This window comes from Scatophagus argus, chromosome 17, assembly GCF_020382885.2.
Source record: "Scatophagus argus isolate fScaArg1 chromosome 17, fScaArg1.pri, whole genome shotgun sequence".
NCBI lineage: Eukaryota > Metazoa > Chordata > Actinopteri > Scatophagidae > Scatophagus > Scatophagus argus.
Genome location: NC_058509.1, coordinates 7,660,845 through 7,683,125, shown reverse-complemented (window position 1 = coordinate 7,683,125; position 22,281 = coordinate 7,660,845). Strand labels below are relative to the sequence as shown.

General features: G+C 42.1%; 1 protein-coding gene across 6 annotated transcripts; it reads right to left on the bottom strand.

Moving 5' to 3' along the window:
* Positions 1 to 1,977: 1,977 nt before the first annotated feature.
* On the bottom strand, positions 1,978 to 21,909 carry cgnb (cingulin b). 6 transcript variants are annotated; one of them, XM_046418171.1, is made up of 21 exons: positions 21,606 to 21,909; positions 16,183 to 17,333; positions 15,995 to 16,089; positions 15,844 to 15,913; positions 12,408 to 12,505; positions 12,078 to 12,210; positions 11,774 to 11,986; positions 10,116 to 10,264; positions 9,583 to 9,609; positions 8,902 to 9,022; positions 8,422 to 8,622; positions 8,094 to 8,213; positions 7,336 to 7,593; positions 7,080 to 7,250; positions 6,125 to 6,286; positions 5,812 to 5,901; positions 5,619 to 5,702; positions 5,394 to 5,512; positions 5,047 to 5,155; positions 3,621 to 3,784; positions 1,978 to 3,351 (listed from the first exon to the last, which is right to left on the bottom strand). In XM_046418171.1, the coding sequence occupies exons 1-21, from the start codon at positions 21,886 to 21,888 to the stop codon at positions 3,219 to 3,221; spliced, it is 3,951 nt and encodes a 1,316-aa protein (XP_046274127.1). In that variant the 5' UTR covers positions 21,889 to 21,909; the 3' UTR covers positions 1,978 to 3,218. The 6 variants fall into 6 exon arrangements, with proteins under 6 accessions (XP_046274127.1, XP_046274128.1, XP_046274130.1 ...); XM_046418172.1 differs by having other exon boundaries at positions 8,094 to 8,192; XM_046418174.1 differs by having other exon boundaries at positions 16,213 to 17,333.
* Between the last annotated feature and the right edge of the window lie 372 nt (positions 21,910 to 22,281).

Here is a 22,281-nt window from a genome sequence, read left to right as displayed (position 1 = left end):
AGAGACAGGGAGGCTGGATGAGGTGGAGTCATGATTACGGCTTGATGTCTTCAGTAATTACAGTAAACCAACTAAGGATTACAGACTTTGTGTCTCTAGAGGGGGAAAGCTCAGTCAGAGCTATAAGATCATGCTGCTGACTGATGGCAATATATGACTTCTTCTCTCTGTCAGTTTGTTTTCGGTAACTTAAGGATTGCTTGAGGCTGTACTTCTAGTAACTGGAATAGTATTACATTCCTCAGTATACTAACAATTGAATGTAGCACCAGAAAATCCATGAGGATTATACTGTGATATAATAAGCTGAGAAATGACACTAAAGTAAAAATACACAATACAAAAAAAATGGCTTGGAATTTTACTTAAATATGGTTCATTAAGATTACGTTTGTCATAATTACATTTCCTTTGTTATTCCTCTGGAAAGTGAAAACCTATAAAACTCCCTTTGACAGTCAACCGGTTGGTTGACTTGGCCAACAGCGTAAAGAGGAAGAGCTGTGAAAACCTGCAGTGGAGACAGAACAGCAGGACAGCTGCCGGCCTTGATCTTGTATTCTATGTGTCCCTGTAAAGGTGTGAACTCGCCTCAGGTTTATTGACATTTTAAACTTATTTCTGTGTGTAAATGCAAGGCAGGTCATCCCCGTGTCTTTGAAATCCAACATCTATTTTTTTTTTTTTTACACCTTTACATTTGCACTATTGACCATCACCTCTCCTACACTGTTAAAATGTGCCAAAAAATCATGCAAGATGCGATCTCCAATATATCCTGAAGCATCTGGTGGCTTTTGGAACAAAGAAAAGCTAGAAAACAAGCCAACACTTTGTGTCTTTCGAAGCTCCTTATGTAAATCTATACTGAGTGATTCACTTCCCTACAGGCTGACCATTTATGTCAATCTGCTAAATAGCGGGAATGAGAGGTGAGTTAACTGGTACTGAGTTCAAGCCTGCTGCTGGCTGGCACACGTCTCTCAGAGACACAATGCAGGCAGGCATGATGTAACGACCGCACCCCTTGAATAAAATGGTTGTGTGGTTACCATCCTCAATGGACTACTGTTCAAAAAGTTTCAGACATCAAACATATGTGTCATTTCATTACTGAATCCTGCCAACTGGAAAAAATAATAATCTCTTTTATAAAATATCACATGTGCACAGAACTCTTTCAACAAATTTGTGAAGTAAAGGGAAAAATAAAGTCCCTTCTAAGGTTAGAAGAAGAATATGAGTAATGGGGTTAAGACGCTTCTTACATTAAAAGCTTCACAATAATGAACTGCATTTACTTGTAATCATTTTTCCTGTTCATATGAAAGCTTCTATGATTACTCATTTATTTACATTTATATTTAAAATGGCCAGTAATGTGCTTTCAGTGTAAGTGATAGGGAGCAAAATCCAAAGTTCTCATTTTGTACAATTTCAGAAGCTAATTTGAAGCTAAATATGATCAGCCTCAGTTAGTTAAGACAAGTACATACTTTCTGAAGTCTTTTATTTTCCTCCTTTGTTTCTCTGGTGTTTCCCTGTTGAGCCACAGTGGAAGAATATCAACAAGAGGATTTGGTATTAAAAAGAGAGTAACTTTGGGAGATTTCCACTTTATCTGTCTAACTGAAGCCTAATACCAGTTTCACATAAACTCCTGAATACATTTTTGCACAAAACAAGGACTGCAGATTGGGATGCTCATTACAATGAAAGCTCTTGAATTAATGATCAGTATGAACCAGAGGGATGACTGCATTAAGAAAAAACAGTTCATAGGTTCACCTGATTACTGTTTTAATACAGACCTGAGAAATACATCAAGGCATCTTTTAAGACACTGACCATTATGACTGAGCTCCTTTGTTGCATGTCTCTAGAGTCTGCATTAAATGCTTAAAACATCTCAAAATACTTAACAAAACAACATCAAATATTAAAAGGTCAAAGAAGTGAGAAAATGAGAAAAAAAAATCTAATATACTTTCTTTTTTATTGTGCACACAGTCCAAACTTTACTTAAAATATTTGTCAAAAAATTTTTGGGGAAAACTTACAAAGCTCTGCACCGCATTTCAAACGTTACCAGCAGCTTAATAAACATTCACATGTAAAAGTGACATGTTTAAAATGTAATAACACCATCAAATGTCCTATTATAATCAACATTCATAACAGCCAGGTGCAACAGAGAGAAATGTGAATGATTCTCTGAACAGGAATGTACACAGCCAAGCATACGAAACACTATTTAAACCATAACAGCAGCAGCATATAAACGGAACACATGCAGAGAAAACATCAAGTGAAAATAAAAACTCTAAGCACATTTTTAAGGCATCAGAGTGACAACATGCACAGGATTCAAGCTTCATATGCAGCTATATATATCAAACCACATCAGAAATATGGTGGTTTAGAGTAGAAAACTGGATAAGGACAAGATCAATCTCTGGAGACACACAGTGCTAATTGTCTGATTGTCTTGAGTAACAAGTACGCACAGCTAACACAGTGTAAAAACACAGGCTCAGTTTAAATGGCCCATCACTGTCACATTCAAAGGTTAAAAAAAAAAAAAGTAAGAAAACATCACTCTGAGTACACAAAGAAACACTAGGAACTGCTATCAACACTGACAGAAGTAACTTCTCATGCGTAAGAAAACACAGACACCAGAACAATAAGAAAAAAATATGCAAGTTGGTTTTTGGTTTAAAAGGGGTTTAAATTTTCAAGTCTACTGTGTAACCTTTGACCCTAAACGACGGTAATGTGCTACCACGATGCACAGTCAACATAAAGTCAATACACACAGCAAAGGGCCTTGTTTAAAACATGATGCAAGCTGTAGTACACAATGTAAAACCTTATATTTCTTAGTGTAGTTTTATTTCTTCTCTTCAACACAGATAAACAGAAGATCTCAAGACAGACAAAACACTGCAATACTGAAGCAATCATGATCACAGCTGAAGGCTCCAAAAATGCAGTTTAATTATCCCGACAATCTGTCTCTGTTGGATTGCTGTGCTAAAAATAAAACCAAGAACAACTGCGAGGCAAGTTTATAGTGCATGGCATACGGAGTTCTCCACACAAATGAGTCCTTGATGACCTGAGTATCTTCTATCTGACAAAATCTACCAGGCTGTTTGAACTGCAGAGGAAAAAAATCTTCTTAAAGGTCTCTTTATTCGTCCCGTCATCTTCCTTTAGCAGTTGGAGGTCTGTAGGTGGCTCTCGTTCAGGAGGGAAGTGATGTTGGTGTCATAGAAACCGTCCTCGTCCTCAGAGCTTAAAGCGGAGGAGCCCAGAGCTGCACGATGTGACTGCTGTGACTTCCGCCTGAGAAAAAGCAAACAGCAGAAAATTCAAAAACACTGACTCAACTCACTCTTATGCTTTCATACACTGCAGCCCAGTGAATGCATGCATGTGTCCAGCTACTTACTATACAGTGCCACCTAGTGTAAAGAAGACACACGGTGTTCACGGGGTTACTTGACATATACTTGAAATTTGAAACTGTATGTGGAACATAAAAGTTGGATTTTTTTCATTTAAAATTTGATTCAAAATTAACATTATTTCAAAGGGCTGGGACCATGACTTACTTCAGTTCATTCTCCAGGGCTCCGACTTTGGCATGCAGTGCCTCCTGGAGCTCTTGCTGTTCTTCCAGGTCCCTCAGAACCTTTCGGCGCACTCCCTCCAAGCGCTCCACCTCCCCCTCGCTCTCGTCAACCTGCCGTTTCAAGGCCTTCACACGCAGAGACAGCTGAGGACGGAGAGAGGGACAAGCAGGGGGGTTAGAGGGGAACAGAGGAGGTCACAGGTGAAGATGTGGGCCGCGAGGGAGCGGATAAGGGGGACGAGGCTGGCTGGGGGTTAAAGGCAGAGGGGTTTGACAGGTGTGTAGGTTTTTGGGGGAGCAGCTACATAAAAATGGCTAAGGCAGCAGAAAGATGGCAGGTCGGGAAAGGTCAGGGAGTGTTCTGGTGATCAAGTGAGGTTGGGTCAGGAGGAGCAGAAATGAGATTAGCGGTTTGTAAAAGAAGCAGTTAGGCTCTGTTTGAACTACAGTATTAAACAGCGAGTGTGCATCAAACAGTATCAATCAATATGTCTTAACAACATAATTAAAACCGTTTGAGGTGGTAAATTAGTGCAAACTCAATCAGGAACTAACCGCAAGAAAGTTCTTAAGACAAGAATCAAAAAGCAAATTTCACTTTCCACCTGTCTGACATTTAAAGAATATTTTAGAGAATTTACTTAGAGAAATTTTTTACTGCCGTTTTGCTGAGAGTTAGATGAGAAGAATGATACAACTAAACAGAGACTACGGCTGAGCCAGCAGATGGTTAGCTTAGCTTTGGCATACAGACTGGAAACAGAGGGAACCAGCTAGCCGGATACCTCTAATCTCACTATTTCGAGTGTTAATTAACATGTTGCATCTTGTCTAATCCACACAAAAATGACATATAATGTATTATGTAGTGAGAGTGAGAAGTGCAAAATTAGCTGTTTCCCACTGTTTCTAGTCTTAACTAAGCTAACCAGCTGCTGGAGGTAGCATCAAATTGTACTTTTCAGACTATATCTCAACAACCCTTGCTCACACACTTATTCATGTCTATATATATATATATATATATATATTTTAAAAAAAACAATCTCTAAGCCCTTGCACTGCAGCACTGAACATGCTTTTAGTTATTTATTTATTTAAAAAGTGTTCTTCTTCCACTTCTTCGGCTGGGACATTTCTTAAAAAGGTAGCTCATTCCTTCACATGGTTTTAATACACTTTGTGTATTACTTTGAGAGTTGCTTGGGACAAAAGCATCTGTCAAATGAATGCAGTGTCATATTCAAGAGACAGACACCAGAACAGTGTCCATCTCGGCAAAAAGGTGAACCAAGGTCAAACTATTCCTTCAACTGGTTAGCACCAGTTTCCACATATTTATCCAGCAAACAAACAACAAAACACAAATAGTAAAGACAATTTTGTATGCAAATCTTGACATTTACTTGATCTCTTTGCTCAATGTGCTGGCTTCTCTCCTGGTCTAACGTGGCGTTTAGCTCCTTCAGTTTTCTCTCCATCCGTCGCTGAGAAGCCTGGATGCTGGACTTTTCTCTGTATGAAGGAATTCAGAATTTGTACAGTTTAAGAACACAGTGTTTTTTTTTTGTGTATTTTATTTCTACATTTTTATTGGGATATTTATGGTGCAAGATTTTTTTCTTCTACCTGTTTTTGAGGTGGGTTATTTTTTTTTATGAATGGTTGATTTATGGGTCCTTAGCATTTTCAGTAAATTTTCCCACCAAAACAGCGCTCTGCTTAATGACCTGTCATTTATTCTCAGTCATACCTTTCTTCACTGCGCAGTCTTTCCTCCAACTCTTGGATTTTGTTTTCCAGCAGGGTGATTCCAGCTGAGGGCCGAGTCTGTCCCTCCATGTCTGCCACACGAGACTTCAGCTCCTTCAACTGGCAGGTAGAGTGGGACAGTAAGGTGAACAAACTGCTGATTTTTTTGGGGAGAGGGGGGGAGAAAAAGCTTTTCAGCACTGCGTATGAGTGTGAACAGCAGTACCTGTCTCTCCAGTGCGCTCTTGTCCATTTCCAGGTCATGTCTTGCCGAACGCTCCTGCATGAGCTCTGAACGAAGTTGGTCCACCTGAGAGGAGAAGAGAGGCAGAGTGAGCGAGCCTGTTTTCAGATAAGCTATTACATAGAAATGCCTCCTGCTTATTTGCATTGAGAGTTCACATATTTTCATGTGGCACCTGCTCTCTGCTACGTGTGATACGATCGTTCAGAAGCTCCACGCTGCTCCGCTCCTCATCCAGTTCGATCTCCAGCGTCTTAATTTTATCCTGGGAACAGAAAGATACACAGATAAATATGTTGTGTACTATATTTCTTTTCTGAGCTTATCTGCCTGTACTCAAAGCTGCGTGATTACTCAACCTGACATGCATGACTCCCAAACATTCATTTTTTGACTCTTAAACTCCATTTGCTTGACACTGTATCCCGAATTTACTTTTGCCCAGTTTTAGATTCCCCGGTTCATGACCTTTGACCTCGAAGGCTCACCTCCAGGCCCCTGATCTCCCTGGTGCGGTCAGTGTGGGTGCTCTTCTCTGATTCTAGTTCGCTCTCTAAGTGTTTGAAGCGGTTGTTAAGGAGGTCTCTCTCCAACTGGGCGCTGTCTCTCTCCTCGCAACACACCAGCAGCTCCTTCTTCAGACGGGACACCTGTGAACAAGATGGAAGGGACCATAATGTATGGGTTTTAGAGATAGTTAAGACAGTTTCTGTCTCTCAACCTGGCCAGCCTTAAAGATCTCCTGAATACATGTATTAAGATATACAAAAAAAAACTCCAATGTGTGTCTGGCATTGGAGGGAAAAAACAAACTTGTTCTCCCTCACAAAAAAATCCAGATGAATTTTTTTTTCATTTCACAAGTTTAACTGTTGGACACAAGATGTCTCCTGCCTCACTATAAAGTCCATTCTGGGTGTAAATGCACTGGAAGCTTCAGGTTTCCACATCACAGGTGCAGGAATGTCTTCCAAACTATTTGCAATGTCATAAATCATGTCTGTCTCAAATGCTAGTTTTTCAATATGACTTCCAACATAACATAACATAACTCCCAACATAGCTAACATAAATAAAGCAACAAGAATACAAGTTTAACATGCTGATATTTACTAATATCTGCATGCTAATATGCTCACAGTGACAATGGTTACATGCAGATGTTTTGCACTAAATATTCAGCAATTTCGCCATCTTAGTTAGCATGCAGATCAGACATGCCAAGAAAGTTTTGCTGAGGCTGATGAATGTCATCACTTTTCTGTTTGGCCACAAACAAAAATATTGTACAAATTAAGATATTTCAGTCTGAACCAAAGTGGTGAACTGGCCCACTGGCCAACCAACAGACCAACAGTGTTTTCCTTAAAAAATACTAAAAGTACTTATACACACAGCTTTCCTTCTTTTGGTCTTCCTTTTTGTCAACCACTTTGTCCTCACCTCATCCTGCTGGGCCTTGAGGTTGTTCTGAGCCCTCTGCAGCTCAGCCAGCCTGTCCTTGCTGTTGCGCTGGGCTTCTTGCAGGTCCTTCCTCGAGCGCTCCCTGTATTCGTCCAGTTGTGCTTGCAGGGCAGCCACTGACTGACGAGAATCTCCCATCATCACCTCCATCTGATGGAAGGAGAGACATGACAGTGAATGACAATATCTCCAAACATCACCAGAACATTGTTCTAACCCTAGCAAATACACACACCTCTTTGTTAATCTTCTCCAGGGCTCGGTCCAACAGCCTCTTCTGCTCCTCCAGGTCACTCTTGCCCCTCCTCAGCGCCTCCCTCTCCAGGTCTCTCTCCTCCAGCCGCCGGGTCAGCTCGTCCCTCTCCTTGCTCAGACGGGTGACTCCTCTCTTGGCCTCCTCCAGCTGAGACTTCAGGGAGCGGTTTTCATCCTCAAGAGCTTCCACCGCCTCCTCAGCCTCTGAGTTCCTGGTCGTGCTGGAATGAAGCCTCGTCTGGAGAATGAGAAAAAAACAATATTTACTACACCTATTTGTATTTCAGTATTCCAGTTTTTCTGGTATTTAAAATTTCCCTTTAGATTCAGTATTGTCATATCTGTTCGCCATGTACGGAAATGGCAATAATAAAAGGGTCTTCATATTCATATACAGTTAAAGTTCACTAATTTTATCCTCAACATATGTTGATTTGTATTGGCTTTGCACCTACACTGACTTTGCTCTACATGATTAACCAGCTGTAATACTTCCAGCACACAATGAGCACAATGTGCATCTTATGCAAATTCCTCTTGGAGGGATTATTTTCTGAGCTTACATGTTTGAATTGTTCTTTGGATCTAATTTACTTCACATCTCTCGTTTGGAAATAGAGTCTGCGTGGGAGGCCATTTCTTTTGTTTTGCACAGCATGTCAGTTTAGATTATTTTGCATACATATGTGTGTGCAGCTATGTATTGCAATGTCTTGTCTTTTTTTGTGTGTGCAGTACCATGCGGGCAAGCCTCTCTCTGAGGCGAGTGTTTGCTTCATGGAGCTCCAGGCCGGTGCTGTGGTCCACCACCGTCTTTGCTGAAGACCCCACTGATGACTGTAGAGTGGAGAAACATTGCTGACAATACAATATACAGTATTAAATTAGTATTAATCTAATACTGCTCACAAAATTAAAAACAGCTGAACTTCCCGTTAAAGAACAATTCTATTCATCCATATGAAAGCTCTAATTCATAGTTGTTTCATACATTAAATCAATTCTAAACATGCTTGAGGTGTTCTTTTATTTTGTAAAAACTGTCGCTTCTTTTCTATAGATTCACCTCCTTCGCCTTTTCCAGCTCGGCCTTGTCTTTCTGTGACTGCTCCTTCAACTTGCTGATCTCAGACAAAAACTCCGCCTCCTTCTCTCCGCTGGCTTTCTTCAGGGCTTTAAGTGCCTCCTTCTTCTCGTCTAACTCGCCCTTTTGTTTTTCGAGATCGGAGCGAGATCGCTTCAGATCATCATGGCAACGCCGAAGCTCCTTGGGATTAAGCAATCAGAGATGAATAATGTGTGTGTGAAGAAGAGAAATGTGCCAAGGCACTTAACAATGTGTTAATATGAGTATGGGGCATGCAAGTGTGCATTTGTGTGCAACCGTGTGTGTGCAAGTGGAGGAAAAATGAACGAAATTGCTGAAGCTTCAGCCACAGGAAAACCCAACTGTCAGATTAAAAAATGAACATGAATGGAGGCTATGCGTTTCACCCACACACTGAGCTTAATCTGTGTTCTGCCTTTTGACTGGCATGTGAATTACCTCTGCTAAACGATGGATATCATCAGACGCAGGCATTTGTTTCTTCATGCTGAGCAGCGAATCCTGAAGATCCTTCAGCTTGCCCTCAAATTCTTCCGTCTCTGAACGGGAGTTCAGCAGCCTGCAGAAAGAATAAAGATGCTAAAGAACACACAATGGTAACAGGGGCTTTACAAACACACACACACACACACACACTCACACACATACACTGCAAGGCCACACATGCAAACACAAAAAGATTCCAGTGACAAATGACAAAAAGACAACACAAGGGAGTAAAACTACTGCACTAAACAACTTGTACCTCAAATTTAGATGCATCACATACTTATTTAGTCAAAACCAATTGTGTTTATGAGCAACTAAATCAGGAAATGTGTTGGATGGATGATACAAATCAATAAAACAATGATTGATCAATATAACCTCATTAAGATACAATCAATTTCTGATTATTGATTCGTTTGAAGGATTGGCATGATTGGGTTATTATCAGCAGATTACTGTTAGTGAGGGTTTCACCGATCTGATGATCAAAACAGATGACATCCGATACAAAATCCACTCTGATATGCTAGCTTTTCAAGTGAATTTCAGGGAAACACACTTCAAGTTCAGATTTGAAACTAGGCTAAATCTACTCAAACCAAACACGTTGACATTGATTTTCTGTCTCACATTCGAGCGTCGACGTTCTCCCCGCTCCTGCCAAATGAAGAGCAAGGCGAAACAGTGCATGCATTAAAAATAACCTCACAGTAGCTCAGTATTGCAGGCCTGAATCAGAAACAGTGCCTTCAGTATATCCACGTAGACTATAGTTTAGCAGATTTTCAGTGAGCTCTTTAAAGTCTTTGAACAAATTCTCCTGATTATAAAAAATATCAAATACGACAGACTGCCTCTGACAGCACTGCAGCGTGTCAGCACGGTGAGTTCAAAACAATAGGGTAGCTGTGAGTATCAGCCTGTTTCCAGTGATACTGTAGTCTTGCTACTGATGTGTTTATCTTTATGGATTCAGAGCAACGGTATGGCTCCATAATAAGTTTGGTTCAGCAAGAGAGCTTGGGAATATAAGCTCCTATCAGAGGTCTTTAAAAATAAACACGAATACAAGGACAGGCTCACAGATGTGGTCATTGTTGATATTTGTTCAGGTCATCAGCCATCATTTCATATGCAGTGAAGTAAAGCATGTGGACACTAACTCTTGTGTAGTGCTGTGCAGCTCCTGTGTGGTGGCTTCCAGCTGCGTCCTCCACTGCTCTCCCTGATCTCTGCAGCTCTCCAGTTCTTCCTCCAGGGTCAGTATGGAGGCGTTCACCCTCTCCCTCTCCTCTTCTATCTGGTCCTGGGACTGAAAGGTGGTTACACACAAAACCAAAAATTCATGTAACGAGGTGTAGGCGTCAGTGTGGAACACCGAGTTTCAACAAGCCCAAATCAAAATCACATTTTCTTTTGGTGCAGTTTTTCTTTTTCAAGTGAATGTTCAGCACAAGGGAACAGGAAAACTTTTTGTCTTATGCCTTCATCAGCATGTCCTCAACCTCCAAAAAGTACTTCTACATAAAAAAAAAAAAAAACCCGCCAGAAAATATCAGACAAAATAGAGTACGATCCGGCTACTTTAATCCTCCTCTCGCTAAATAAATCACTGCATCAAAAGCAGCTGCCAACCTGTCTGCTTGTTTCCTGCTCTTGGGCTGCACGTTACTCTTTTCCCCGACACTGTTACCATTTCCAAAATACAAAATGCATAATGATCTGCTCCTGTGCGCACGAATATGTTTCAAATTTCCACATCTACACCACATCTTACAGTACGACGCTATAGAAACAGTCCACTGGTAAACACAGAAACTCTACAATAGAAATTTAAATGAGAGAAAGTTTTGCATTGTTATGACAAGAAGCGAAATTCTCTTTCCTAACTCTGTGCACTGGACCTTATGACACCCTGATTCATTTTTTGAAAGCTGAGTGCATACTGTCACACACACACACACACACACAATGATAAGACAAAGCCTGGATATATAACTGTGGCAGGTGTGACATCAAAGGACCATAAATGTTGCTTTAATAACACATATTGCCTGCCTGACAGGTATAGCCTGACTGTTCTCCCACTGCACCTGCACGAAGACATCCTCTGAATAGAGAACAAATGCTCTGAATGTTTATCGCAGTCTGCTAATTAACTCGTAAGTCATTTCAGTAATCAGATACTGATACAAAACAAGTCAGTTTGACAGTGAAAGAATGTAATGTGGATAATCACCTAAAAAAGGGAAAATATGTGTTAGTGTGCAAGTTTATGTAGAACCTAACACAAACATCAAACACTCATAATAATATGCACATCATCTCCTATATATTAACCAAAATTGTCAAATAATAAATGCTAAAAAAAAAAAGAAACAAAAAAAAAAAGACACCAAGCTGTCGATACTTAATTCTTAGTTTCTTCATTCATAAAGTGAGAATATTTTGGTCAGTTTACGATCTCAAGTATCTGACTTGCAAGAACTTTGTAGTTAAGAGAAAGAAAGAAATGAATTTGGTGAGAGACACACCTAAAACAGAACAGTACCCGATCTATACTTTTAACGTGGTATCTATTGGTCTCTTGCTCGCTCTTTGTTCAGTATACTGAGCCAATAATGTTGGTTCAGTGACATCAGAGCTACTAAAACAACATTTTTTACGTTTATGGAATCGGTTGCTCTTACTGAGATTAGGATCTATATATTCAGAGCTCACATGGTCAGAAAAACACACTCATCCTACACCACAGTGACTGCACATGTCTGACATTGCACGCTGACTCTGTGCATAAAATCCAAAAGGTATCAGCATCCACCTGTGTGACCTGCTCCATGGTTCTTCTCAGGTTCTCCATGTCCTGGCTGTACTGCTCCCTCAGGGCCTCCATCTCTCTGTCATGGCACTCCACCTCCTCCTTCAGCGCCCCCTTCAGGGCTGTCAGCTCCCGCTCCCGTTGGCGTAGAGTCTCCTCCTGGCGCTGACGCAGCATGGTGGCTTCAGCCAGGTCTGCCTGCAGAGTCATCACATCCTGCAGAAAGTGAGACAGAGACAGTCAAACAGACAGCCAAGAAGAAGTATTTTTTTCATTCTGTATGCGTCTGTGGACTACAGTTGTGTACCGTCTGCAGAGAGTCTGAGTGACATGAGTTTTCTGAAACCCTCCTCAGCTCCTCCTGAAGCTCAGCCAGCTGATCTTCCTGTAGTCGCAGACGAGACTCCGCCACCTCTCTGGACATACGCTCCCTGGCCAGTCTGTTCATACACACACACACACACACCATCAATATTGCAATTGGCAAACTCATTAACAAGCCAAGCCAAGTGAAAGTGAAAAGATCCTTTGATGAAAAAACACAAGCGCCATGACTGGAAGCCTTTTGCTAGCTGTTAAGTGAGTGTACACGCAAAACCACACACACTCACAAACACACACACATGGGTGTCCTTACTCATCGTGGGCCTGCTGCAGATCCTTCTTGCAGCGACTGAGTTGCTCCTGAAGCTCCTCAAGGTTCCCCGTTTTGAAGATCCCATCAGATGCTCCTTTCTACACAAACACACACACACACACACATACAGAAAGTGTGTGAGCGAGACTGAGGGTGAGACGGAGAGAAAGAGGACAAAGAGAGAGCACAAAGTTGGGAGAGGAGGAGTGGAAACTTTGCAACAGAGCCTCGCCGTCGACCTTGCGAATACATAAGACGCTCTGTGCCGCTGGAAACTTAAAAGAAGAAACAAAAAAATCCCAGCCTTGGATTCCTCGCCCTAGTTTCTGACAGTTAAAAAATCTTCCTTGAATAGGCCCTGCCAGTCCTCACCAGTGCGCTCAGACATCGTCAGAAAAAGACAGCCTCCCCACATTAACAACGAGCGACGTCGCCCACACTGCTCCGTTGTTCGTTGAGGATCCCTCTCTCTGAAAAGGAGGTGTAAGTGCAGCCTCTGCCCATGAAACCTCTTTTATCCTCCTACACACTCATTACAGGGATGCATACACACACAGACACAGAGGAGAGAGGCAAAGCGAGGATCACGGACGGCTGTGCTCCTTCGGGGGGACCTCACCGTGCTGTTACTTATCAGTGATGTATCGTGGAGATGTATTTTGTACAGATTTGTTTCATTTTATTCGCGTTCCCTGCAGGACAGTTTGTAGATAATCCTGTTATGGGACATTCTGGCTTCTCAGTGTCCTCACAAGAGATAATTAACATAAGATAACAAATCTGAGAATAGGTATAAGCACTTTGAATGAATTGCATCAGCTGTATTCTTATGTGTATTAATCATCCACAATAACAAAAAGAGACTCCTGCTCTGCCAAATGAATTTGTGGTCCCTGCATAAATAGTAGAGGATGGTGTGGTTACATAATTCAAAGGAGATTCAATTAAAGCCTGATCTAAAATAATAGCTGATTTTAGTCTTGATAGCATCTAGTCCAGTGGGCACCTAAAAAAGTAAAGACTTGCAAAGTGAGAAGCGCAGCTCAGCTTTGTTTCTGAGAAATCCTATTTTGTCTGTCAATCTCTCATGGCAGGCGGGTCTAAATACTAGAATACTCACTGCATACTGTTGCTATGAAGAAGAAGCCAGTCAGAGGTGCGAATTCAAAATGTTTCTTTGTTGAATTTGTGAAAAAAAAAAACACACCTCCATCTTCACAGAATTAATGCAACCCAAAATCCTAAGTAAGTAAGTTGTTTAAAGCTGCTTGTTGAGAACTTGTTGGAGACCTGCAAGAAGAAATACTGCAGGAAGACACAACCTTTTTCTGCCATGCTTTGCGAATGCAAACGGTGTACACTCTGTACACGAACACACAAACATATTCCACTGCCTGAGACAAAGGTAGCCCAGCACACCAACATCTGATTCTCAATTAACCAGGGGAACAAACATGGTGTCAGAGCATTAACTCCATCACTCTGCCATTGACTCCCATTAAGTGGTAACACCACATTAAACACTCAAAACACCACAAGCACTTAAAGAGGGCCTCAGACATTAGTGGTACAGAGGGAATGTGAACCCTGCTTTACATTGCACTTGCAGATGCAAAGAACTGTCTGAAGAAAAATTCTAAGCTTTGGGCATTGGTTGTATAACAAACGCCTCAAAGCTGCCTGCAGATGAGCCCTTTTTATACAACACACACTCATGTGATCCTGCTCTGATCTTATGTTTTGGCTTTACACAGACAACGCTGATGCTTTGGTTTAGAGGCAGAGTTGGAGAATAAATAGCCTCAGGCAAAAAAAAAAATACAGTGTAAACCCCTTCCTGCAGTTAGACACTCGCTGTGGATATTTCAGTAGCTGTGGATATTTCACTTCTGAAGAGCCTGAGATGAATGCTGGAAAAGAAATCAGCAACTAAATCTACCAAAGTGGACACAGCATGGTTATCACCATGTGGTTTTGTACAACAAAACCCCTCAGAGAGGGATCTGTCCCAACAGACAAACCACCCCCCAGCTGGTGCAGGGTTCCAGTCCAACTCAATAATTGATGGCTCTCAATGACTGCGTCCACAGCACACACCGAGCCCTCAACCGCTTTCCTCTGCAGGTGCATCGTTGCCAAGAGACAAGACGGGCAAATGATTCACAGGCAACCATGGTCACAAGTACATAACAAGGGATCATACACAATCAAGTGCAAGTGATATAAGAAGCTGAGGACACAAAGGAATAACTTCTGTATGTAGATTTATGCAAAGGGATGCTAATTTAAAAGCAGAAGTGTGCTCAAGCCCATAAAAAGCGTGGCTATCTATTTTAATAAGGTGTCACAGGTGCACAAAGGAGCAAAGATGGCACCAAAACTGACAGAGGAATACTCAGCATGCTGCTTAATTTTCCCTTTTTTTGGCCTGCCAAAAGAGGATCCTCAAAGACAAAGTGAACAAAATTGCAAACTTCTTATCTTCCGAAAAGGAAAACATGCTGCCAACCATCTGTTAGCTCCATTACAAGAACTGCTCTGTTGAGAAGAAGACGCCCACCCCAGACACCACTACTTTGTAGCCACTGGTTTGACCAACTTGCTGAAACATGACCACAGAGGCTAATTGGATTACATGCTATAATACATTTGTGTAATGTCTCAGTTTCATATGTATACGGTCACGTCAAGCCTTTTATGTAAAGTGTTGGGCTTTAAGGGTAAAAGAATGGAAATCAAAAACAAATGAATCGCGCTACAAAAACTGCAATTACACTAGCAGTTGCATTCAAATAAATGATGTGTCAAAGTTTGCACTAAAAATTCAGTCTACAGTCAGCATTCAGATAAATTCAAATACAACCTAAAGAGAGAGCAGCTGCTACTCTTATAGCTGCTTTATCAGTTTTAAAAAAATAATTTGATATTTTTTAAATACGGTTACTCACCTTCTTGCTGAGCGTCGACAAGAAGATAAATACCACTCTCGTGCCTCTATGGTAAATACGAAACTATAGCCAGCTTAGGATGGCATAAAGATCGTTAAGTAGCGCTGGTAGGCAGACTTTGCTACTTTTGAACAGTGTGACTTGCTTTTCCCACGTGTTTCCAGTCGTTATGTTTATCTAAGCTCGCAGGCTGTTGGTTTTAACTCAGTGTTAACTTTACAGACCTGGGAGTTGTATCAGGCCTTTTATCAAACTCTTGGCAACAAAGTGGATAGGTATAACTGTTTCAAAAGGCACAATCTGTCACCAAATGCAAATAGGCAAAATGCAGAAAATGACAGACCAACACTAAAAGAACATGACTTGTTAATGTGTGACAAAATAATCTCACTTCAGAGGCACCACGTAGAAGCTTTTTAAGCCACATCTCACGCTCACATTTACTGCATCAGACAAATCAAACCATGGGCTTCAATTTTTTGTCGTACCTTAAAACTGTTGGTTGTCTCATAGATGAGGTTGACTTTTCCTTTGAGGGATACCTCGCTCTCGCTGGTGCTGATCAGGAAACAGTGGATTAGACAGGAAAAACACTTTTATTCATATGTCTCTAACCATTCGTTATATCAGTTTATTTACCCCTCTTTAATTATGTTGAAAATGGCTTGCTTAACTTGCGTTTCCTCCCCACCGATGAACCCTGTGCTTTGACTCAGGCTCCTCGGGGGTACCTCCTTTAAATGGAGAGAAAGAAAAGTAAAACACAAAAGAAAGAAACAATTTAATATCTGCAAATAATTCCTAACATCACGATTGCTGGAACTTACTGGCTTTTTTGCCACAGTTGGACTGCTGACCTTCGCAACAAACTTCTCTGGTGACTTAAAGCTCGGTTTGGGGGCCTCGAGCGCTGTCACCTTGGAAACTGATGCCGGGCTCCTTCCCAGGCTGCTGCTGCCTGGGGCAGATGATGTCAACAAATTGTAGGAGGCAGACAGAGGAGTAGCGTAGGGATTCACAGTTGGAGAGGTGGGAGAGGGAAGGGAATCCTCCGGCTGAACACTTTTTCGAGCATCAAGGCTTCTGGATCGCCTGCGCTCGTCAAACCTGAGCCGCTGCCTCGCTCCGGAGCGACCCCTTACCTGTGGGGCGCTGCCTGGCGTCCCGCTGTTGAATTTACTGATGAGTTTGTTGATGGGAGCCAGGGAGTTGGTATCGATTGCTGGGACGGGGTCGTCATCAGTTAATGCTGGAGGTTCTGACCCTGACACTGTATGTTTACTTTTCCCAGAGTATCTGCCCAAAGAGCTAGTGAAACCAGCGCCAGTTTGCTTGACCCCTCTGGAACTGACTCCATTTAACTTAACTGGTTTCAGTCCTGCTTCATTATACTCCTCTTTACAAGTCCAATCTTTGTCTTTCTCTGCTTCGCTTGCTGCTGCTTTGAGTTGGGGTTCAGCTCTCGACCTTGCTACCTGTCTCTCTCTGCCGTCTCCGTCCTCTTCTTCCCCTTGTGTTCCTGCTTGACCGTCCCCTGGGGGCCTTCTGAGAGGGCTCCCAAAAATCTCCCCATCCTCATGCTCTGCTGCAGAAACAGGGGAACGTGCTGTGTTTACAGCAGGGCTATAGGGATTTATGATTTCTGCTGATTCTTTATTAGTTCTGGGAAGGCTGTTGCAAGGTGAAGGTGGCCCTGAGCTTGGGGTGGGGGTGTTTAGTTGAACACCATAAGAGTCACCTTTCTCACCATCTTTCAGGACCACATAAGGTTGCCCAGAGATTCCCTGAACCCGCACAGCCACTCCATACTTATTGGAGGGAGGAGCTGCGCTGTTATTCCCTCTGGATTTATCAGGATAACCTCCGCCCGTGTCATGGAGGTCCTTGATGAAGCGGATCTGAACACCGTAATCCACAAGAGGTTTCTTGTCAGTGGAGAGAGTGCTCATGCTGACTTCCTGGTTTCTGTGCAAGCAGCCTAAGCAGGCAGGGAGGGAAAAACAGGTTAAATGCAAATCAGGTTGAATCAGTGGACCAAACAATGAGCACACTTAAAATGAAAACTAGGTGCTGGGACCCTTGTTTTGAGGTGCTTTGACCTGCAGAGGATTAAATTCTCAAACCCTTTGTTTCAGCTCTGGTAAGATATGCCTTCATCCTTTTTGCTTTAAAACATTTTTCCTTGCATGTGTCACTCCTTTTGTGCAAATTTCCCACTTCTTCCAAGACCCGACTGGGAAAACGTATCAGATTACTGGTATATCTTGACATCTTCTCTGGCTGCTCTACAGGTTGAATTCCTTCTCATCCACAATGAATTGTTTTCATGCCATGTCAAATATGCCACTGGGGCACTAAGAACCTCTTTGTGCAGGCTGAGGCCTACTTTTTCTAAAGGGTGTGCCCAGAAGGCAGGCAGAGAGCAGGCAGTTAGTGAGAGAGACACACACCAACATACCAAAAGTAACCAACGTCCAGATTAGAAAGGCTGACTGTACTGATGTTTCCATACAATTATTATCAAAGAAAATGGATAAAGATGAACACTGACTTATTCACAGAGTTTTTGGTGTTGTTTAATGTCTTCAAACAGCAGGAAAGTAGGCAGGAAGAGAAAGATCTAAATGGCTTTAATATTGGGAAAACAGAAGAAGGTGTGTGTGTGTGTGTGTGTGTGTGTGTGTGTGTGTGTGTGTGTGTGCTTGGCCTGAGTGGACACATTTGCACTACCTGAGGCCACAGAGGTAAAAGAATCCCTGTTACTGTTTGTGCCAACTGTTAGAGGGGAACTCCGCTGATTTGACACATCATCAAAAACGTGAGCATTTACCAGAAAAGGAGGGTCAAACCACATGATGCTATCGGTTGCGTGATGGAAAATGTAAGATCAAACATTTTTTGATTCTTATCATGTATTAAAAATCAGGATTTCTTGGCCTCTTTTACTTCAGTTTTCATAATTCTATTTTGAATTTAGTCTCTTTTGAGTTCTACAACTTCAAACTAGGTGGAAGCGCTATATTAAATCTGTGGAGCAGGTCTATCTCTTTAAATGACATTGAAGCTTTATTGCGATTTTAACTAACTTTATTTCACAATCATTTTCTTGCTTAACCTTTAAAAATCTGGAAATAGCACAGAAAATGTGCACTGTAGTTCGCCATAGTTCCCAGTGATGCATTCAAATTCCTTTTTAATTCTCAGAAGCAGGAACCAAAATATGTTTGGCATTTTTGCTTGACAATTGACTGAAACGATTAATCACCAAAATATTTGCGCATCATTTTTCGGCTTGTAGACTAAATTTAAACAACTCAATCGGCTAACGTGTTAACCCGTATAACCTCACCATGTCTGTCTTATATGCTCTGAGAATGAGCTTAGTGATGAACACTACGAGGAGGTGAATATTCCTCCTATTGTTCCGGCTCTGTGGAGCATTAAACACTGGGGGCTATGTCAGGAATGGGCCTCCTCTCTCCTCTCGCTCTCCCTCTGCCTTCGCCCAAAGTCTCCCCAGTCATCAGACTTCAGAGTGGACTCACTCAGGCGTGAACTGTTTACTTTGAGTTGTGCAGGCTCACACACACATGCATGGAAGGGTGTGCACAGGGATGGGCAGCCCAAACCTGCTGTGCATTCCCCATCTGGTATCATCTTATAAGCATCACTCGTTTCAGTGTCTCTGTAAGTGACGAGAAAGCACTGAGTGTTCTGGAGTCGTGTTAAAACACTTCCGTTAGTGCTGTCGTATTATCACATGAAAGCATTTTTCCTGTATTTAAACGCTGCCAACCAAAGCTGATTTTCGAGCCCACCATTCAAGCCCAGTCCGTTTCCTTTGTCCACAACCGCAGCTCTTGCAGATGTGACTCTCACAGGAATTAAAATGTAACCGACTCTGACTGACCGCTGGTTATATTGTAACACAAAGTACCTTGACTGCCAATGAAGTCAGATTGGTGAATCAAAGTCAGCCTTTGTCTTAACTAAAAAACATTCTTGGGATTCCAGATGATCCCTTTACACTCGGCATCGCGCGTGGTTTGCATTTGTATTAATAAGGACAGATTAAGAGGATACTGAGAACTAGGGCAGCGTTAACAGTAAAGCCTACACATGAGGAAAAAACTGTCCACACACGCAGTAAATAAAAAGAGAGGAGACTAATTAAAAGATGAAATGCTGGAGACTAAAAGTACAAAAACAAATTAATTCCCCAGCCCTAACGTAATAACTGGTAACTGGGTTTGCAGACCTGGAGGTACGCTGGCCATCAAAAAAAAACATCTCATGGTGAAAAAGGGCTTCTCCTGAGCTAATCGGGAAGATATAATGATCTGATGTCCACGTGCTCAGCCGTCAGCTGCTGATCACTGCTCTCACAGAAAACTCCCAGGTGTCAATATGTTCATCTAGTTAATTTTAACAAAGGCTCAGTTGTTGTGCACATTCGGCAGCCAGCAGTTGATTACTGTTCTCTCTTGTCACAAGGAACGACTGTGTCAACAACAGACTGGAATGTCACCAAACGGGCCTATCTGCCACCACTCTTCCTTTCTCCTCACCCAGCAAGCCCTCGTCTTTTTCTTCTACTCGTCCGCCCTCCCTCTGCTTCCTACCTCACATGTGAGCATCAACTTTCTCCCACAGTTTCTTTTGCCCTTGGGTATCTGAACACGAAGAGGAGTTACTTTGAAGAGGAGTTACTGGGGCTGAGCGATTTGGCTGAAATCAATGTCAGCAGGCCTATGAGACTATTACAACTGAAATGATTAGTTGATTAATCAAGACACAGAGCTGTGATTGTAAACACTTTTGACAACTGATTTAAGAGATTTTTGTAGCAAAAATTAAAAACTTTGCTCTGAAAGAAAAATTAGATTTCTCTGTTCATATCAATGTTAATTGAATATCTTTGGATGGTTAGCTTATCAAAACAATTCGGAGACATCAACTTGTGCTCTGGGAAGTTGCAGTGTGCATTTGTTTTCTGACATTTTATCGATAGAGTAATCAGCTATGGAAATAATCATGAGTTACATTTCACATGCTTTCACTGTTGAATCAATAATTTAATCAAATTGATGTTCAACGTGCAATTAAACCAATTAAATTAATATCAGGACATCTGAACTGAACACCACCTGAATATATCACCACATAATTCCAATAAAAGTCAATGAATCATTATACTGAGGCCCATTTTATGCCCAAAACATCATCATTTCAATACTTTGTTTATGGGTGAGTGCAGTAAATGTTTCTAGAACAGATAAAGCAGACTACATTCAAACTGTTGCAGGTATTACAGTTAACGTGGGCAGGCGCAGTCTCTTGTGTAAAATAGAAACACCATGGTAACACCAGACTCACATTAAAGGTACATGTTTACATAAAAACCTCGGAGTGACCTTAAAGGTTTTAGGTCGGGACTATTTCTGGAGCAGTTTATTTTGAAGGTAAGTCAAACAGCTTCCAACAGCTGGCGACCAAACTAAACGTTGGCGAGGATGTGAAGCTTATCTGACTTTTCATTACAGCCACGTACGTTCAACCAGCGCGAAGCCTACACTGAATTTTCTTGGTAGATTATTTAGGCAGTGTGGCTGATAAATGAAATAAAAAGCCTCTCCTGTTAGAATTCGCATCAGCGTGTTCAGTGAAGACGCTTTCGTCTCGCCTGGAGAAGCCATTATCTCTTGGGTATCTCCCTGAGCACCTGCCTGCTCCGCTCCTGGATTAATTGCGTCACACCCACCTATCCGGTCAGTCAGTTTCGGTGCGAGCGCGTCGAAACCGCCACCGGGTTGTTTACACGGGACCACGAGCAGAGCGACAAGGTAAACAAGCGACGCACCTGCCTCCCAACGAGACGCATCCTATTTGGAGCCGTAATAACCCCTCATATCCTCTTTACGCAGCGCGGTCAGATCCAATTATAAGCGGCAGCGGAGTACAAACAGAGCAGCAACCTGCACCAATTACAAAATAACAACTATGAACGAATGACAAAGCGCTTTTACTTCCCCTGGAGGCTCGATTTCGGTCGGGGTAAAAGCTGAGCATGGGAAGACCGCTGCCAAATCCAATCCCAAAGCCACAGGTGTCCATATCTGCTTATCCAAATGTTATAAAATGTCCGCTCAGCAAAACAGGACTTACAGTATTACTCAGACCCTCAGCACTTTCCCCACTAAAAAGTAAATGTAGCTGACAGTAAATAGGTAGCAGCTGTGTAAACACTCACGACTAGGACTCTTGAGTCTACTGCACCTGGAAAGATGATCCGAATCCCGAAATGTTCCTCCCTCCTCAGTCGGGGCTCCTGTGTCAGGCTCTACAGCAGCGGCGGTTCTGCACGGTGTTGATGGGATGAGGAAGATGTTGCTCAATGAAGTGGGGACATCGGGAAATTTGCCACCTCCCCTCTCCGCTACGAGTGCAACCTGTTGCCAGCACAGCGCCTCAGGAGCGACTCCATTGGTGGGAGGCTCCCCAGAGGGCGGCGCCTGCTGCGGGCTCAGTTTCATCTGCCTAACACACGGGTTCAACACAGGGAGAGTGTGTGTGTGTGTGTGTGTGTGTGACCCATTTCCACAGCAGTGTAATGGCAAATAATTCCTCAATTAGATTGAAAGTGGTTGCCCGGCAGTACTGGACTGTGATCATACCCAATACCAACGCAGAAATACTGCAATACAAACTAATTAACTATTGACCAAAAAAATTAACACTGGCACAGATGAAGTGCCCATATAGCCATTACATAACATTTATGTGTAAGGAAAACTGTATGATTAGCTTAAAAACTTTGTAGAAATACAGATTATTATTTTTTTTTACTAAAAATGTTTAACGCTCCCTTCACTTTCAAGAATTGTAGCCGTCCAGACAATTTGCTAATAATTTGTTAATGTCTTCTT